This window comes from Trichomycterus rosablanca, chromosome 6, assembly GCF_030014385.1.
Source record: "Trichomycterus rosablanca isolate fTriRos1 chromosome 6, fTriRos1.hap1, whole genome shotgun sequence".
In the NCBI taxonomy this organism is placed as follows: Eukaryota; Metazoa; Chordata; class Actinopteri; order Siluriformes; family Trichomycteridae; genus Trichomycterus; species Trichomycterus rosablanca.
Genome location: NC_085993.1, coordinates 26,918,097 through 26,934,072, shown reverse-complemented (window position 1 = coordinate 26,934,072; position 15,976 = coordinate 26,918,097). Strand labels below are relative to the sequence as shown.

The window sequence follows — 15,976 nt, the reverse complement described above, 5'->3', positions numbered from 1 at the left end:
CTACCAGGTGGGCATCATATCTGGGAACCACACACGGCCCAAGTGCTTTGACACCTCCCAATGAATGTCGTCAAGCCCATACTTGTGGTCTGGCACCTCTTCCATAATAAAGAGTTGAGAAAGCCGTCAGCCACACATCTTTACAAATTCCACAAAGGCACTGCAGGTCACCTCACACTCACCCAGGCCAATAGCCGACAGGTGCTGACAGCGCTCTGCAATCCGGATAAGCTCCTCGTCGAGTGGGCGCAGGCCATTGGCACACACCACCAGCTCAATCAAGCGGGGGCATGTCATTCCCACACGGCCAAGCACCTCCTTGCTCACAGATTGATCAAAGTAGAGATGTGTGACTGGCACCTCTTCGCGGAAAAAGGGCTTAAACTCGTCTTCATAAAGAAAGAAGTACATGACCAAGCTGAACTTAGGCGAGTGAGGCATCATGGCCTCCCAGCTGCTGAACTTTATGGTGTGGAACTGTGTCTGCCCTGGGTTCTCACTCACCACGTCGATCCGCAGGTGCTCCAGGTGGACATGACGCTCAGATGACAGCGCCAGAAGCAGCTCATCACTTAGGAGGTGGTAGTTTAATGCTAGTTCACGCAGCCCATGGCACTGGTCGGCCACACACAAAATGCCTGAAAGAGCAAAAAATAAAAGCAAGCAAAAAAGCTATACATCAAGGGTAACATGTTCGGTTTTCAAGTCTTTAATTTTGTTCACTTTATCTCAACCTGGGAACTGTCCTTAAAGTGCAAAGTCACTCATAGGGCTTTTCCACCAAAAGAACCATGGTTCTCAAACCGGTTCTGTTCAGGTTTCTTAGAACCTTGGTGTTCTGTAGAGAACCGACCCGCGTTTCCACCAGTTTTTGAGAACCAAGCCTGCTTCATCATCGGTGGGCGTTACTTAATGAAAGTTAAGAGTAGTAATATCATGGTGGAGCGTGTAGATTATGTGCGAGCATTTGTGCTTCTGTTACAAATGTTCGTTGTTATGTAAAAGCATCGATCAGCTATTGGTGATAAGAAGACGTAGACGTGTTTGTCGCAGTTGTTGTTTTCTTTAGTTCGTTGAGGTGAAAAGCGTTTTGCGCTTCGTTCTCACCGCGACTCTCGGCGCAAATAGCCGATGTGCTCAGCGCTTGGCTTGAGCGGTGAAACATCACTAAAGTTCCAAAACACGAACATCCATTTGTGTGAAAATACAATACATATACAGTATCTGTGTATATATATGTAACGTAAAAAATAAAACATAACGTGGCTAAATGTACTAAAAATATGACTCAGAAACACTACATTTCTCTCCGTTATTACAGTGCTCCGTACTGCCCAAATTCATCGGTCATTGTTTTAGTACAACAAACCATGTTACTGTTAGGGGTGTGCCCTTTGAAGGGCTTCTATCACCCCGTGTTTTCTTTTGTGTGCGCGTCTTTTTCTGTGTTTGTTTATGTTCTGGGCCAGTGTTCGGGTGCATCACGTGGTGTGGAGCAGACAACGCTGAGACGCGCTCAGCCTATGGATCGCAGCGGCTCATTAACCATGCACCTGCAGATCATCACAGAGCAATCAGCACGCTCTATTTAAGAGGAGGCTTGAAGCGTGGCTGGTTGCTGGTTCGTCAGCGTGTGTATGCCGGTAAACGCGATCTCTATGATCGTTTATATTTTTCCTATCCGAGACTGATATTTATAGTTTCGTGTGAGGTGTATTTTATATAGATATTAATTCATATGTGTATTTTATTCATATGTGTGTTATGTGTTGTGGCCCCACTGTTAGGGAACACAATTCTGTAGAAGGCATTCAGAGGGGGTCAGTGTGCCCCTCAGAGACACATTCCTATGGACGGACATATGGAATGTATTTATGTGAGGCTCTGTCCCGGGGAAGCACTCTTAAATGTATGGAAAGCTCTAAGGTTCCCAATGATAGGATGGGGAGGCCTGTCCAGCATAAGACGGAGGTTGGTGCTAAGGGTTAGAATGGGGTTTTAGTTCAATGTATATATTCTACCATGGGAGGGCTTAGCTCTCTCTCAGTATTTGAGAGATCAAAGTGGAAACAGATGTGCTGTATGTAAATCGCTGGGGTATTTAAACGTGAGGTTGGCGTAAAGAAGGCAGAAGAAGAATCAGCTACTTTTTCTCCAGGCATAATCGCGAAATGTCTGTACTGACACTACTCATTTCTTTAAATAAACCTCTTAATTAAACATGAGTTAGTGTCAACGGAGTTGTCATTTCCTCATCAGTGCTTCACCACGACAAAAGACACCTCAAAGTGGCGCTGCGAGCAGGGTCCTGATGTGGCTACTTCACTGCTGATGACATAACGACCTATCAGGTGAGCGTTCTATTTTGTGACATTGGGCGCGAGCCTGTGTGTTGTAATCTGTGGTGTTTGGCTGCACTGAAACGATCTGGTGTGTGCTATGAGGTGTGGACAGTGGAGTGATGCTCCATCTAAATTTGAGGTTTATTGTGTTGTAAACATTGCAATGAAGGGAAAAGAGGTAACATGGAAATAGAGATAATATGGAAGGAAAAGAAAAAGAGTTTAAAAGAGGAAAATAGAAAAGTGTGTGAAATAGCCTTAATTATTAACGATTCAGAGTTTTAACTGCGCCATGCTCGTGACAAGTTACAGGCCTGTTAGCTCTGTCGACTGTAAGACGTGAGCAATTATTCTCGTTCGTTAGAAATTAATGAGGTGTTAATTAAAAAGATGAATTCATGGTTAAAGGAACAAGAGAAGAAATAGAGAAATAGAGAATACAGAGGTAAATAAGAGGAAAAGTGAAGTAACAAAAGAGAATAAGTTAAAGTTGTGAAATGAGAAAAATGTGAGAGAAAAAAAAAAGAGAGGAATTTTAGAGAAATAGAGAACTGGTAATAAAGGGAAAGAAAGAGGATTTAAAATGAGTAAAGGAGAGTAAATGAGTGTAAGGAAGAAGCATGCGTTAAGGAAAACATGGATTAGTCGACTTTGAAGCATTAAAATTTTTTAGGATGTGTGTGTGAGCGCAAAGTGTTTGTGTGTGCGTAAGGAGGGGCCTCTAGTGTGTGCATCTGTGTGTGTGTAAACCCCCCTTGTGTGAGGAGAAGAAGGAGAGGGGGGTTGAAGCTCCATGTGTGTCTATGGGTGTGTGCTCTATGTCTCTTTATGTCTGTGTTTAGTATGTGCAGTTGAGCAGGTCTTAAGTGCATATAGATGGAGAAAGGAGGTTTAGTAATTATGTGTATAGTTATTTTGTCTTTTAATATTAAAAACACATGAGCCCTTGAAGAAGATTTATTTTATTAATTAATAAGTAATTTTAATGAGATTCTTCAAGAGGACAGTTAATGCTAATTAGTTAATAATAAGTAATGAGCTCTCTTGGGAGATTAAATAGTTAAATAACTCATGAGCCTCAGAAGTAAGAGGACATTGTGTAGTCAAAATAAATAAACTCCCAAAGAGAGACATAGTGCTTTTATGAATGGAGAGATATTATTGAAGTGGAAATAAGATGTTTTACTGATGAAGTATAGTGTGAACTTATGGCTTAGTGCTTAAATGTGGACGTTTGTTGTGGAGGAGGTGTTGAAGGATAAAAGTGTGTAAATCTTGTTGAATTACTTATTGTACTTATTAGGTGTTATAAGACCTTATGAATCCTTGTCTTTCTCATCCTGTGTGTGTGAGAACAGAAAGGTGGGGGCTAATATGGCGTTCCCCTGTGTGAGTGAGGAACAGTGTGTGTGTGTGAGAAAGAGAGGCAGTACCACATGGTTAAGAATAAGGAAGTCAAATGGTATGGAGATCTGTCAATCATAGTGACTGGGGGAATCCGTCTAGTGTAGAGGTTGTTTTAAATACGATTAATAGTGGAAACCAGATCGTGCAAAGTGTGGAAAAGAGAGGTTTATGGCTAAAGAGAATAAATAAGACCTTTAAGCCCACCTTTATGAAGAATTAGAATAAGTAAAACAATAAATTGTAAAGTTATGTGTGAGAGTGTGTAATATGCCATGAATCTATATGTTTTTTGCTGCTGCTGGCTGTGGTTTGGTTTTAAGTTAAAGTATGTTTAAAGTTGAGTTTTTGACACCACAGACATTGGAGTGCCAGCCTCAGGAGGTTTGAAGAGGAGGAGCAGATAGCAAAAGTTAAGATAGCAGAAGAATAGAATGCATGTAATTCAGATTTGCAGAGATCCAAGGACGTAAAAATTAATTAAAAGGAGTTTAAGGTGAAGACAATATAAAGGAGTTTAATGTAAACAGAAATAAGAAATATGTAAGGATTTAAGGACTGAAAAGTAGTCAGAGGAACTGAAGGAACTGAACTACAGGGGTTGGACAAAATAACTGAAACACCTGTCATTTTAGTGTGGGAGGTTTCATGGCTAAATTGGACCAGTCTGGTGGCCAATCTTCATTAATTGCACATTGCACCAGTAAGAGCAGAGTGTGAAGGTTCAATTAGCAGGGTAAGAGCACAGTTTTGCTCAAAATATTGCAATGCACACAACATTATGGGTGACATACCAGAGTTCAAAAGAGGACAAATTGTTGGTGCACGTCTTGCTGGCGCATCTGTGACCAAGACAGCAAGTCTTTGTGATGTATCAAGAGCCACGGTATCCAGGGTAATGTCAGCATACCACCAAGAAGGACAAACCACATCCAACAGGATTAACTGTGGACGCAAGAGGAAGCTGTCTGAAAGGGATGTTCGGGTGCTAACCCGGATTGTATCCAAAAAACATAAAACCACGGCTGCCCAAATCACGGCAGAATTAAATGTGCACCTCAACTCTCCTGTTTCCACCAGAACTGTCCGTCAAAAGCTCCACAGGGTCAATATACACGGCCGGGCTGCTATAGCCAAACCTTTGGTCACTCGTGCCAATGCCAAACGTCGGTTTCAATGGTGCAAGGAGCGCAAATCTTGGGCTGTGGACAATGTGAAACATGTATTGTTCTCTGATGAGTCCACCTTTACTGTTTTCCCCACATCCGGGAGAGTTACGGTGTGGAGAAGCCCCAAAGAAGCGTACCACCCAGACTGTTGCATGCCCAGAGTGAAGCATGGGGGTGGATCAGTGATGGTTTGGGCTGCCATATCATGGCATTCCCTTGGCCCAATACTTGTGCTAGATGGGCGCGTCACTGCCAAGGACTACCGAACCATTCTGGAGGACCATGTGCATCCAATGGCGGTGCCGTGTATCAGGATGACAATGCACCAATACACACAGCAAGACTGGTGAAAGATTGGTTTGATGAACATGAAAGTGATGTTGAACATCTCCCATGGCCTGCACAGTCACCAGATCTAAATATTATTGAGCCACTTTGGGGTGTTTTGGAGAAGTGAGTCAGGAAACGTTTTCCTCCACCAGCATCACGTAGTGACCTGGCCACTATCCTGCAAGAAGAATGGCTTAAAATCCCTCTGACCACTGTGCAGGACTTGTATATGTCATTTCCAAGACGAATTGACGCTGTATTGGCCGCAAAAGGAGGCCCTACACCATACTAATAAATTATTGTTGTCTAAAACCAGGTGTTTCAGTTATTTTGTCCAACCCCTGTAAGTGGCCCATGTACATTGATATATGTGTATGTGTGTAGTTGAAGTGCCTAGCCTTTGTAGGTGTAATGTTTAGCCTGACTGCAAATGTTTGCATGTGTGTAGAAGTTTAAACAAAGTGAAGGGAAAAAGCCTAAGCAAAGTAGTGAGTGCTGTTTGGTAGGAATTTGTATAAAAGTTGTATGCAAAGTCATCTGAAAATAGAGAGTTAGTGAATTATAGTATGAGAGCATGAATTGCAGTACAGAGTGCTGAGTGTTGTGTTGATGCAGATGCATAAGAACAGTGTGTGAGGAAAAGTTTAGCATGAATAGAGGACTTGTGGAAAGCAGGACATAAATGATAAGTCAATATTCTTTGAAGAAGTGAAGAATTAAACAAGTAGTTTTGATGTATAGAAATGGTTGGAGAGGTTTATGGTCTGAGAAGGACTGTGAAGAAAAGAAGTAGTGGAAAGGAAGCAGAGAAAGTAGGGACCAGTAGAGTGGAATTTGACTTTGTCGAATAGAAAGAGGAGATTTAAGAAGTTGAGAAAGTATTAGTAAGTGTATTTGAGGGATTTTGAAGGTGAAGCTGATGTTAGAGAGCAGTGATGGTGTTGTATAAGTACTAACATAGATGTTATGTAGTTTGTCTGTTTATCTAAGAAGTTAGATAAGTGCAGTAAACCTTGTGGCAATACTATGCATGATCATAGATGAGTGATGGATGAGTGCAATTTAAAGATTGAGGGAATAGTGAGAAGAAAATAACTTGGTAGGAGAGAAGCAGATAAAGGGGGGTGACTGGAGACCCAGGTCATAAGTTTCACAGACGCATAGCAACCCAGAGGGGGGTTGAGGCCATAAACTGCAGGCCCTGCACGAGTAGAGAGAGAAAAGAGGTTTTCACATACTCCGCTCCTAAATGGAGATGCCAATATCATCGAAGGAGACTGAAATCTCAAATGAGGACAACAACAGAGAAGACAAACATCTGGAAGGATGATGACTGCATCCAAATGACAAGCAAGAGTGAGGATGGAGCAGCAAGAAGTAAAAAGGACTAAAGTCTTGGTCATTCATGGATCAGAGAAGACTAATGGCTCAGCTGTCAAGCATGAATTAAGGAGGCTGTTTCAGCTGTTGCTAGAGAAGTCTGTCTAAAGTGTCAAAGAAAAGAACTGGACAAAGAAAACATGGAGAAGTGAAGATGATGTGGATGGAGAAGAGATGATGATGTGGATGGAGTAAACAAATAAGAAGAGGAGTCTGATATTTGATCTACAGTGTACTAGCTGAGGCTGATGGACACTTATGCAGTACCAAAGATGATGTGAAAACGATGAATGCCAGATCTTGCAGATGTGTGAAATGGTTGTTGTTGCATTCCGATGTTTGAGTGAAGCAGTGTGCAAGAGGCATATGAGGTGCTGAGGTACAGAATGCCAAGATAATGACATCATCAGACAAGAGGAAGTAAGTAAGTAAGTAAGTAAGTAAGTAAATTTTATTTATAAAGCACTCTTAAAACAACTTACGTTGACCAAAGTGCTGTACATCGAATAAGCATACATAACACAACATTATATAAAAAACAAAAAAAAGATTCAAGTGGAAGCTGATGTGAGACTGGATGGAGACGTTATGCAGTGCAATCTCAAGCCCGTGTGGAACAGTAGTATGCTTTAATAGCATTCACCTGTGGATCTGGGTTCTATAATAAAAAGTGAGGGATTTTGCAACAACATCATATACAGTGCCTTGCAAAAGTATTCAGCCCCCTTGAACTTTTCAACCTTTTGCCACATTTCAGGCTTCAAACATAATGATATGAAATTGTAATTTTTTGTGAAGAATCAACAACAAGTGGGACACAATCGTGAAGTAGATTGAAATGTATTGGATATTTTAAACTTTTTTTAGAAATAAAAAACTAAAAAGTGGGGCGTGCAATATTATTCAGCCCCTTTACTTTCAGTGCAGCAAACTCACTCCAGAAGTTCAGTGAGGATCTCTGATTGATCCAATGTTGACCTAAATGACTGATGGTGATAAATAGAATCCACCTGTGTGTAATCAAGTCTCCGTATAAATGCACCTGCTCTGTGACAGTCTCAGAGTTCTGTTTAAAGCGCAGAGAGCATCATGAAGACCAAGGAACACACCAGGCAGGTCCGAGATACTGTTGTGGAGAAGTTTAAAGCCGGATTTGGATACAAAAAGATTTCCCAAGCTTTAAACATCTCAAGGAGCACTGTGCAAGCGATCATATTGAAATGGAAGGAGTATCAGACCACTGCAAATCTACCAAGACCCGGCCGTCCCTCTAAACTTTCAGCTCAAACAAGGAGAAGACTGATCAGAGATGCAGCCAAGAGGCCCATGATCACTCTGAATGAACTGCAGAGATCTACAGCTGAGGTGGGAGACTCTGTCCATAGGACACAATCAGTCGTACACTGCACAAATCTGGCCTTTATGGAAGAGTGGCAAGAAGAAAGCCATTTCTCAAAGATATCTATAAAAAGTCACCTGGGAGACACACCAAACATGTGGAAGAAGGTGCTCTGGTCAGATGAAACCAAAATCGAACTTTTTGGCCACAATGCAAAACGTTATGTTTGGCGTAAAAGCAACACAGCTCATCACCCTGAACACACCATCCCCACTGTCAAACATGGTGGTGGCAGCATCATGGTTTGGGCCTGCTTTTCTTCAGCAGGGACAGGGAAGATGGTTAAAATTGATGGGAAGATGGATGGAGCCAAATACAGGACTATTCTGGAAGAAAACCTGTTGCAGTCTGCAAAAGACCTGAGACTGGGACGGAGATTTATCTTCCAACAAGACAATGATCCAAAACATAAAGCAAAATCTACAATGGAATGGTTCACAAATAAACGTATCCAGGTGTTAGAATGGCCAAGTCAAAGTCCAGACCTGAATCCCATCGAGAATCTGTGGAAAGAGCTGAAAACTGCTGTTCACAAACGCTCTCCATCCAACCTCACTGAGCTCGAGCTGTTTTGCAAGGAAGAATGGGCAAAAATATCTGTCTCTCGATGTGCAAAACTGATAGAGACATACCCCAAGCGACTTGCAGCTGTAATCGCAGCAAAAGGTGGCGCTACAAAGTATTAATGCAAGGGGGCTGAATAATATTGCACGCCCCACTTTTCAGTTTTTTATTTCTAAAAAAAGTTTAAAATATCCAATAAATTTCGTTCCACTTCACGATTGTGTCCCACTTGTTGTTGATTCTTCACAAAAAATTACAATTTCATATCGTTATGTTTGAAGCCTGAAATGTGGCAAAAGGTTGAAAAGTTCAAGGGGGCTGAATACTTTTGCAAGGCACTGTAGAGGTTTTGGATGTATTTTACAGTAGGGTATTAGAAAAACAGAGACTGTGTAGAAAAAGTTTTGGTTGCAAAAGTAAATTAGATAGGGCTGTAGGAGCTTGTGTTTTAGTGAGAATAGGGGTGCATGTACCATAGTGATGTAGGGTTAATGAAATTTGTAGGGAAATGTAACAATAATATATCAGAGATAGTATAGGTATGGAGGATAGGAAAAGTATTAAAATATTTAGTACAAGCTACTATCGAATAGTCTAGCAGACACTAGAAGTTGTACAGTAACTGATTGGGAATCAGTGAGGTTTAGTTAGGCATGAGGGAAAGTGTATGTGTATGAAATTGCCACAAGGATACTGTGAGTTTAGTTACTAATAAGATAAGTGTAGTATGTTCAAATAATTCATATGAAGTGATATAAAAGTGGAAGTTTTTTGTATCCTAATTATTTTGAGATTTTGCAGACTAGAGAAAATATAAGTAGGCATTTATTGCTGTTCTGTAGATTATGATAGAGAAACATGAGGAGTTTAATACAGAGAAGTGTCATGTGGTGGAAAGAGCAGATGCTCACAGAGAGTAGAGAGGGGTTTATTATTGTGATAGCAATAAACACTAGCGAAGCATGAATGCTAGGTATGCAGACTAGGTTGGTAGTATTTTTGCAGTGAGTTAACTAAATGGAACTGTTTAGGTAGAGTTTAGTGTGATTCAAGATAGCTGAAGTGGATCAAAGCGCTGGTGGAGCGTGAGGGATTGGCTGACTAGGAGCAGAAGACGGTCATGTGAGAGTCTGTTGGATTGTGGGAAATGGAGTCTGTATTATTAGAAGCAGGATGTGCGTTAGTATGAGTGACCAAAAGTTGGAGTAAAAATCTGAATGAATAAATAATATAGGTCAGGGGTCTGTAGGACTGATGGAAGTTGATGTAACAGCAGAGCTGTTGTTATTTTAAGTATGGCAGAGTGTAATAAATAATGGATTGGTGATTTTGTATTGGGAAAAGTGCCACTTAGAAGACTAGTGCATGACAATTAGAAAATTTGAGTGGTATCTAGCATGCGATGATGAAATAGAATACATTAGATGTGTAGAAAATGTTAGATGTAATGTGTATGCAACGTCTGCTCTGATCAGTCTGAACTGTTTGAAGTAGAATTGTATATAGCAGGAAGGGTTAATGCAGTATGAGAGATAAATAATGAATTGCGTATGTTGTTGACTGGATTGTCTTTAGTGTCAACAGGTGATAGAAGAACTGAGTATGACTTATAGTGGATGCGTCTGAGTTTACAATACATAAGTGTTGAGAATTAATTTGGCAGAAAGGATGATTACGCCTGATGATATTGGGAGAGTTTTGATTTTGAATGATTGTTGTGGAAAAGATATCTATGTAACTGAAATAGCAGTGAAGTTGCTGTTAGACAAGGTCTGTTACTGGATAATGAATAATTTGAAACAACCTAATGAGCAAAAAAAGTAGGACAAATCTGAAGCAAGCGTTGCTTTATGAGATTAGGGTGTGGACCCAAAAAGGGGAGTTGTTTTAAGGACATAGAGTTGAGTGGTCCTGTCTGATTACTATTTTAATTTAGGATGCTCATGGTTACAGTTAGTGAGCAAAGGGGGTAGTCATAAGAAGGTCATGAAGTGTATTCAGCAAGTATGGTGGTCATCATACAGGGTCTATAAGGCTGATAAAGTGTAATGTTATCATATAAAGTATGACAATGCCATTTAAATGACATAATGTGGTTGGGCTTTGTCTGAGCTGGAGTTTAGATTTGTTCCATCTAGACATAGGTGGACAGGGGGTTATATAACTCGTAAGGTGGTAGTTATGGTAAAAAATTTGAGGATGACGAGGAAGTGGTGATAGAAGGTGAACTGATGGAGACATATCCATTTTGAATGTTGTAATTGTAGTCTGGTATTATGAGTGATATTCTTGTTAAGATATGATAGATATCCTTACTATATGAGTACTTAATATGATATTATGTTGTTTTTGGGGATATTAGTCATTTGGTGAATGATTAAGTCATATAATTCAATTATTCAATAATTGCTGTTATGAGGTAGGTACATTGGGGACCTCAGAGTTTTTTGTTCGTTTCTCGATGGTTAGGGACAGATTGATTGATAGGTAGGAAACAGGTCCAATAGATCAATTCGAAGGGTCGACCTGTTGATCTTTGGACATTATTGATTTTCTTTTCTGAGGTTTTCAAATGTATTTGCTAAAGTCATAATCTTATCAAATATAATAGTGCCACTTTTAGTTTGGGGTAAAGTTGGATGTGATTCTTTCAAATATAATAGTTCCTCCTTTAGATTCTGGGGAGAATTGGACTGGAGTACAATATGTGGCCACCTGGGCAGAGGGGTCGCGAGTGAGTTTTTTCCTGTCTAGATTGATTGATTGATTGATGGACATTTCGGAAGGACGATACTGCCTGATAGGTTTTTCGCTCCCGCACTCCATAAAAGTTGCTAAGTGCTAAATTTAAGTTGAGACACATATAGGTGGGAGGAACAGGTATTATGTTATGTCTATAACCATTATTAATTATGTTATTCTCTTGAGTTTTGAGACTGATTAGCCTCAAAGGGGGGAATGAGGTGTATTTTATATAGATATTAATTCATATGTGTATTTTATTCATATGTGTGTTATGTGTTGTGGCCCCACTGTTAGGGAACACAATTCTGTAGAAGGCATTCAGAGGGGGTCAGTGTGCCCCTCAGAGACACATTCCTATGGACGGACATATGGAATGTATTTATGTGAGGCTCTGTCCCGGGGAAGCACTCTTAAATGTATGGAAAGCTCTAAGGTTCCCAATGATAGGATGGGGAGGCCTGTCCAGCATAAGACGGAGGTTGGTGCTAAGGGTTAGAATGGGGTTTTAGTTCAATGTATATATTCTACCATGGGAGGGCTTAGCTCTCTCTCAGTATTTGAGAGATCAAAGTGGAAACAGATGTGCTGTATGTAAATCGCTGGGGTATTTAAACCGTAGGTTGGCGTAAAGAAGGCAGAAGAAGAATCAGCTACTTTTTCTCCGGGCATAATCGCGAAATGTCTGTACTGACACTACTCATTTCTTTGAATAAACCTCTTAATTAAACATGAGTTAGTGTCAACGGAGTTGTCATTTCTTCATCAGTGCTTCACCACGACAAAAGACACCTCACGTGTTTTTCTGATGTGCGCTTTACTTTCGCTTTCGTTTTAAGTCTGCTGCGATTTTGAGCTCGCCTACCCGGACGATCCTATAGCGCGATTTCGAGGACCTGACTGTGTTCCATGCCGGTGTTCTGTCGATTTGTCCTACCCTATCGAAACTTCCTACCGTAGCGCAGATTTATAGATCTATCTGTCGATTTGTCCTACCCTATCGAAATGTATTCCTGTAGTAAATATTTAAGTTTTATCGATCTATTCTTATTAAAATTATGTTTATCTTATTATAAACTATAGGTAGCCCAGCTAACAATTTTTGGTTCCCAGAACGTTCCGGGAACGTTAGTTTTTGGTTCCCAGAACGTTCTGGGAACAGATCATTTTGGTTGCCCTTTGGTTCCCCAGGAAAGTTTTCTTTACGGAAATAGAACGTTCCCGTTTGGTTGTGCATTATAGTTGTGGGAACGTTCCCCTAACGTTCCCGTAACCTTAAAATTATTGAAACCTTAAGGGAACCTTGTACTAACCTTTAAATTATTGAAAACTTTAGACAACCTTGCAATAACACTCCGGTAACACCGGCAGCCCGTGTGGGCTCTGACTCTTTTTAAATGACTGCCCAGAATCGGGCCAAATACACTGGCCCAAATCCGGGTGCCAGATCTCCGCCGACTCTCCCATAACTGGGCCGGAATAGCCCCCGAAACACTACGATACCATTTATTTACCGTTTTCTTCTCCTTTCACATCCTCATAGATAAAATAGTAGATTTATGCTACAGATTAACTACAGATGCTACAGATTAACTACAGATTGTGCAGTAGAAAGTATTTTATTAAGATAATTGCAGCAAGTAGTATAATAATAATAATCAGAATATTATAAATAAGACCAATTACAAAAGTGAACCAAAATGACAGCTACTGTATATGAATACTATACATAGAAAATACCATATAATTGCATATAAGAATAATAATTACAAAAGTAAACTATATATACAGTGTATCACAAAAGTGAGTACACCCCTCACATTTCTGCAAATATTTTATTATATCTTTTCATGGGACAACTCTATAGAAATGAAACTTGGATATAACTTAGAGTAGTCAGTGTACAACTTGTATAGCAGTGTAGATTTACTGTCCTCTGAAAATAACTCAACACACAGCCATTAATGTCTAAATGGCTGGCAACATAAGTGAGTACACCCCACAGTGAACATGTCCAAATTGTGCCCAAAGTGTCAATATTTTGTGTGACCACCATTATTATCCAGCACTGCCTTAACCCTCCTGGGCATGGAATTCACCAGAGCTGCACAGGTTGCTACTGGAATCCTCTTCCACTCCTCCATGATGACATCACGGAGCTGGTGGATGTTAGTCAGTTTTCGAAGGGAGGGGATCATGCTCTGTTTCAGAATGTCACAGTACATGTTGGAATTCATGTTTCCCTCAATGAACTGCAGCTCCCCAGTGCCAGCAACACTCATGCAGCCCAAGACCATGATGCCACCACCACCATGCTTGACTGTAGGCAAGATACAGTTGTCTTGGTACTTCTCACCAGGGCGCCGCCACACATGCTGGACACCATCTGAGCCAAACAAGTTTATCTTGGTCTCGTCAGACCACAGGGCATTCCAGTAATCCATGTTCTTGGACTAAGCGTCTTCAGCAAACTGTTTGCGGGCTTTCTTGTGCGTCAGCTTCCTTCTGGGATGACGACCATGCAGACCGAGTTGATGCAGTGTGCGGCGTATGGTCTGAGCACTGACAGGCTGACCTCCCACGTCTTCAACCTCTGCAGCAATGCTGGCAGCACTCGTGTGTCTATTTTTTAAAACCAACCTCTGGATATGACGCCGAACACGTGGACTCAACTTCTTTGGTCGACCCTGGCGAAGCCTGTTCCGAGTGGAACCTGTCCTGGAAAACCGCTGTATGACCTTGGCCACCATGCTGTAGCTCAGTTTCAGGGTGTTAGCAATCTTCTTATAGCCCAGGCCATCTTTGTGGAGAGCAACAATTCTATTTCTCACATCCTCAGAGAGTTCTTTGCCATGAGGTGCCATGTTGAATATCCAGTGGCCAGTATGAGAGAATTGTACCCAAAACACCAAATTTAACAGCCCTGCTCCCCATTTACACCTGGGACCTTGACACATGACACCAGGGAGGGACAACAACACATTTGGGCACAATTTGGACATGTTCACTGTGGGGTGTATTCACTTATGTTGCCAGCTATTTAGACATTAATGGCTGTGTGTTGAGTTATTTTCAGAAGACAGTAAATCTACACTGCTATACAAGCTGTACACTGACTACTCTAAATTATATCTAAGTTTCATGTCTATAGTGTTGTCCCATGAAAAGATATAATAAAATATTTGCAGAAATGTGAGGGGTGTACTCACTTTTGTGATACACTGTATATATACTGTATATATATATACAATATAAAGAAGTACTGTTTGTTTGTTTATTAGGATTTTAACCTCATGTTTTACACTTTGGTTACATTCATGACAGGAACGGTAGTTACTCATAACACAAGATTCATCAGTTCTCAAGGTTATATCAAACACAGTCATGAACAATTTAGTGTCTCCAATTCACCTCACTTGCATGTCTTTGGACTGTGGGAGGGAGCCGGAGCACCCGGATGAAACCTACGCGGACATGGGGAGAACATGCAAACAACACAGAAATGACCCAGACCGCCCCACCTGGGGATCGAACCCAGAACCTTCTTGCTGGATCTTGTGACCTTGGCTGATGATCTACACCGGCTGTTAGATGCTGCAGAGTAGTGTTCATAGTTTTTACTCATGTATGAGAGGTGAATAAGCAAATGTGGCTCAGTGATGGTAGTGGACACTTGAATATCTACAAAAAATACAAGGGACAATCTTTGGGTTATAAAATTATATACGATCAGCCATAACATTAAAACCACCTCTTTGTATGTATACTCTTTTTCTATCAGCTCCACTAACCATATAGTTTACTTACCATTTACTGACTTTCCCTATGGGATTAATAAAGTTATCTATCTATAGGTGCACTTTGTAGCTCTACAGTTCCACTGTCGTCCATCAGTTACTCTGCATACTTTGTTAGCCCCCTTTTACCTTATTCTTCAATAGTCAGGACCTCCACATGACCACCTCAGAGCAGGTATTATTTAGGTGGTGGATCATTCTCAGCACTGCAGTGACACTGACGTGGTTGGTGGTGTGTTACTGTGTGTTGTGCTTATATGACTGGATCAGACACAGCATCGCTGCTGGAGTTTTCAAATACCGTGTCCACTCACTGTCCACTCTTAAATTATACACACCTGCTTTGTTGGTCCACCTTGTGGATGTAGTCAGAGATGGTAGGTCGTCTGTTGCTTATTATTGTATTACTATTATTGTTGTTGTTGTTCCTGTTGCTTATTGTAGCTTTTAGGTTTACGTTATCCACAGTATTCAATGAACTTTAATTATTTAGCAGCTGTTGTCTAATGCTAGAAACTGTTAGCCTTTTAGCTAACGTTACCTGAAGTGTTTCAGTTCAGACTACCAGTTAACCTGAAACTCACTAGATAACATTACCATAAACAGTTTCCATTTCCAAATTGTTCTCTATCTTAATCCAAAACTCATTAATATACTTTCTGCTTACATTTTACTAAGTAAAAAGTTGTTAAGATTAAATGTTTATTTACCTCACACGAACGAACGATTCCTCTTCTTCAACGGCTCGCGTCGCACTGTTGCTATGGTGACGCTCGTTCTGCCGCCGCTGAATCAGAGACTGGACGCTGGGCCACAGCCGGACAACCAGCGTCGGCGCGCACGCGTTTC

At 40.9% G+C, this 15,976-nt stretch overlaps 1 protein-coding gene across 1 annotated transcript in view; it reads right to left on the bottom strand.

Annotated features, from left to right (window-relative positions):
* fbxl3b (F-box and leucine-rich repeat protein 3b) overlaps window positions 1–15,976 on the bottom strand; it is a 33,638-nt gene continuing 17,662 nt past the window's right edge. The window contains 1 exon segment of the mRNA XM_062996784.1: window positions 1–638. Coding sequence (XP_062852854.1) covers window positions 1–638 — 638 coding nt within the window.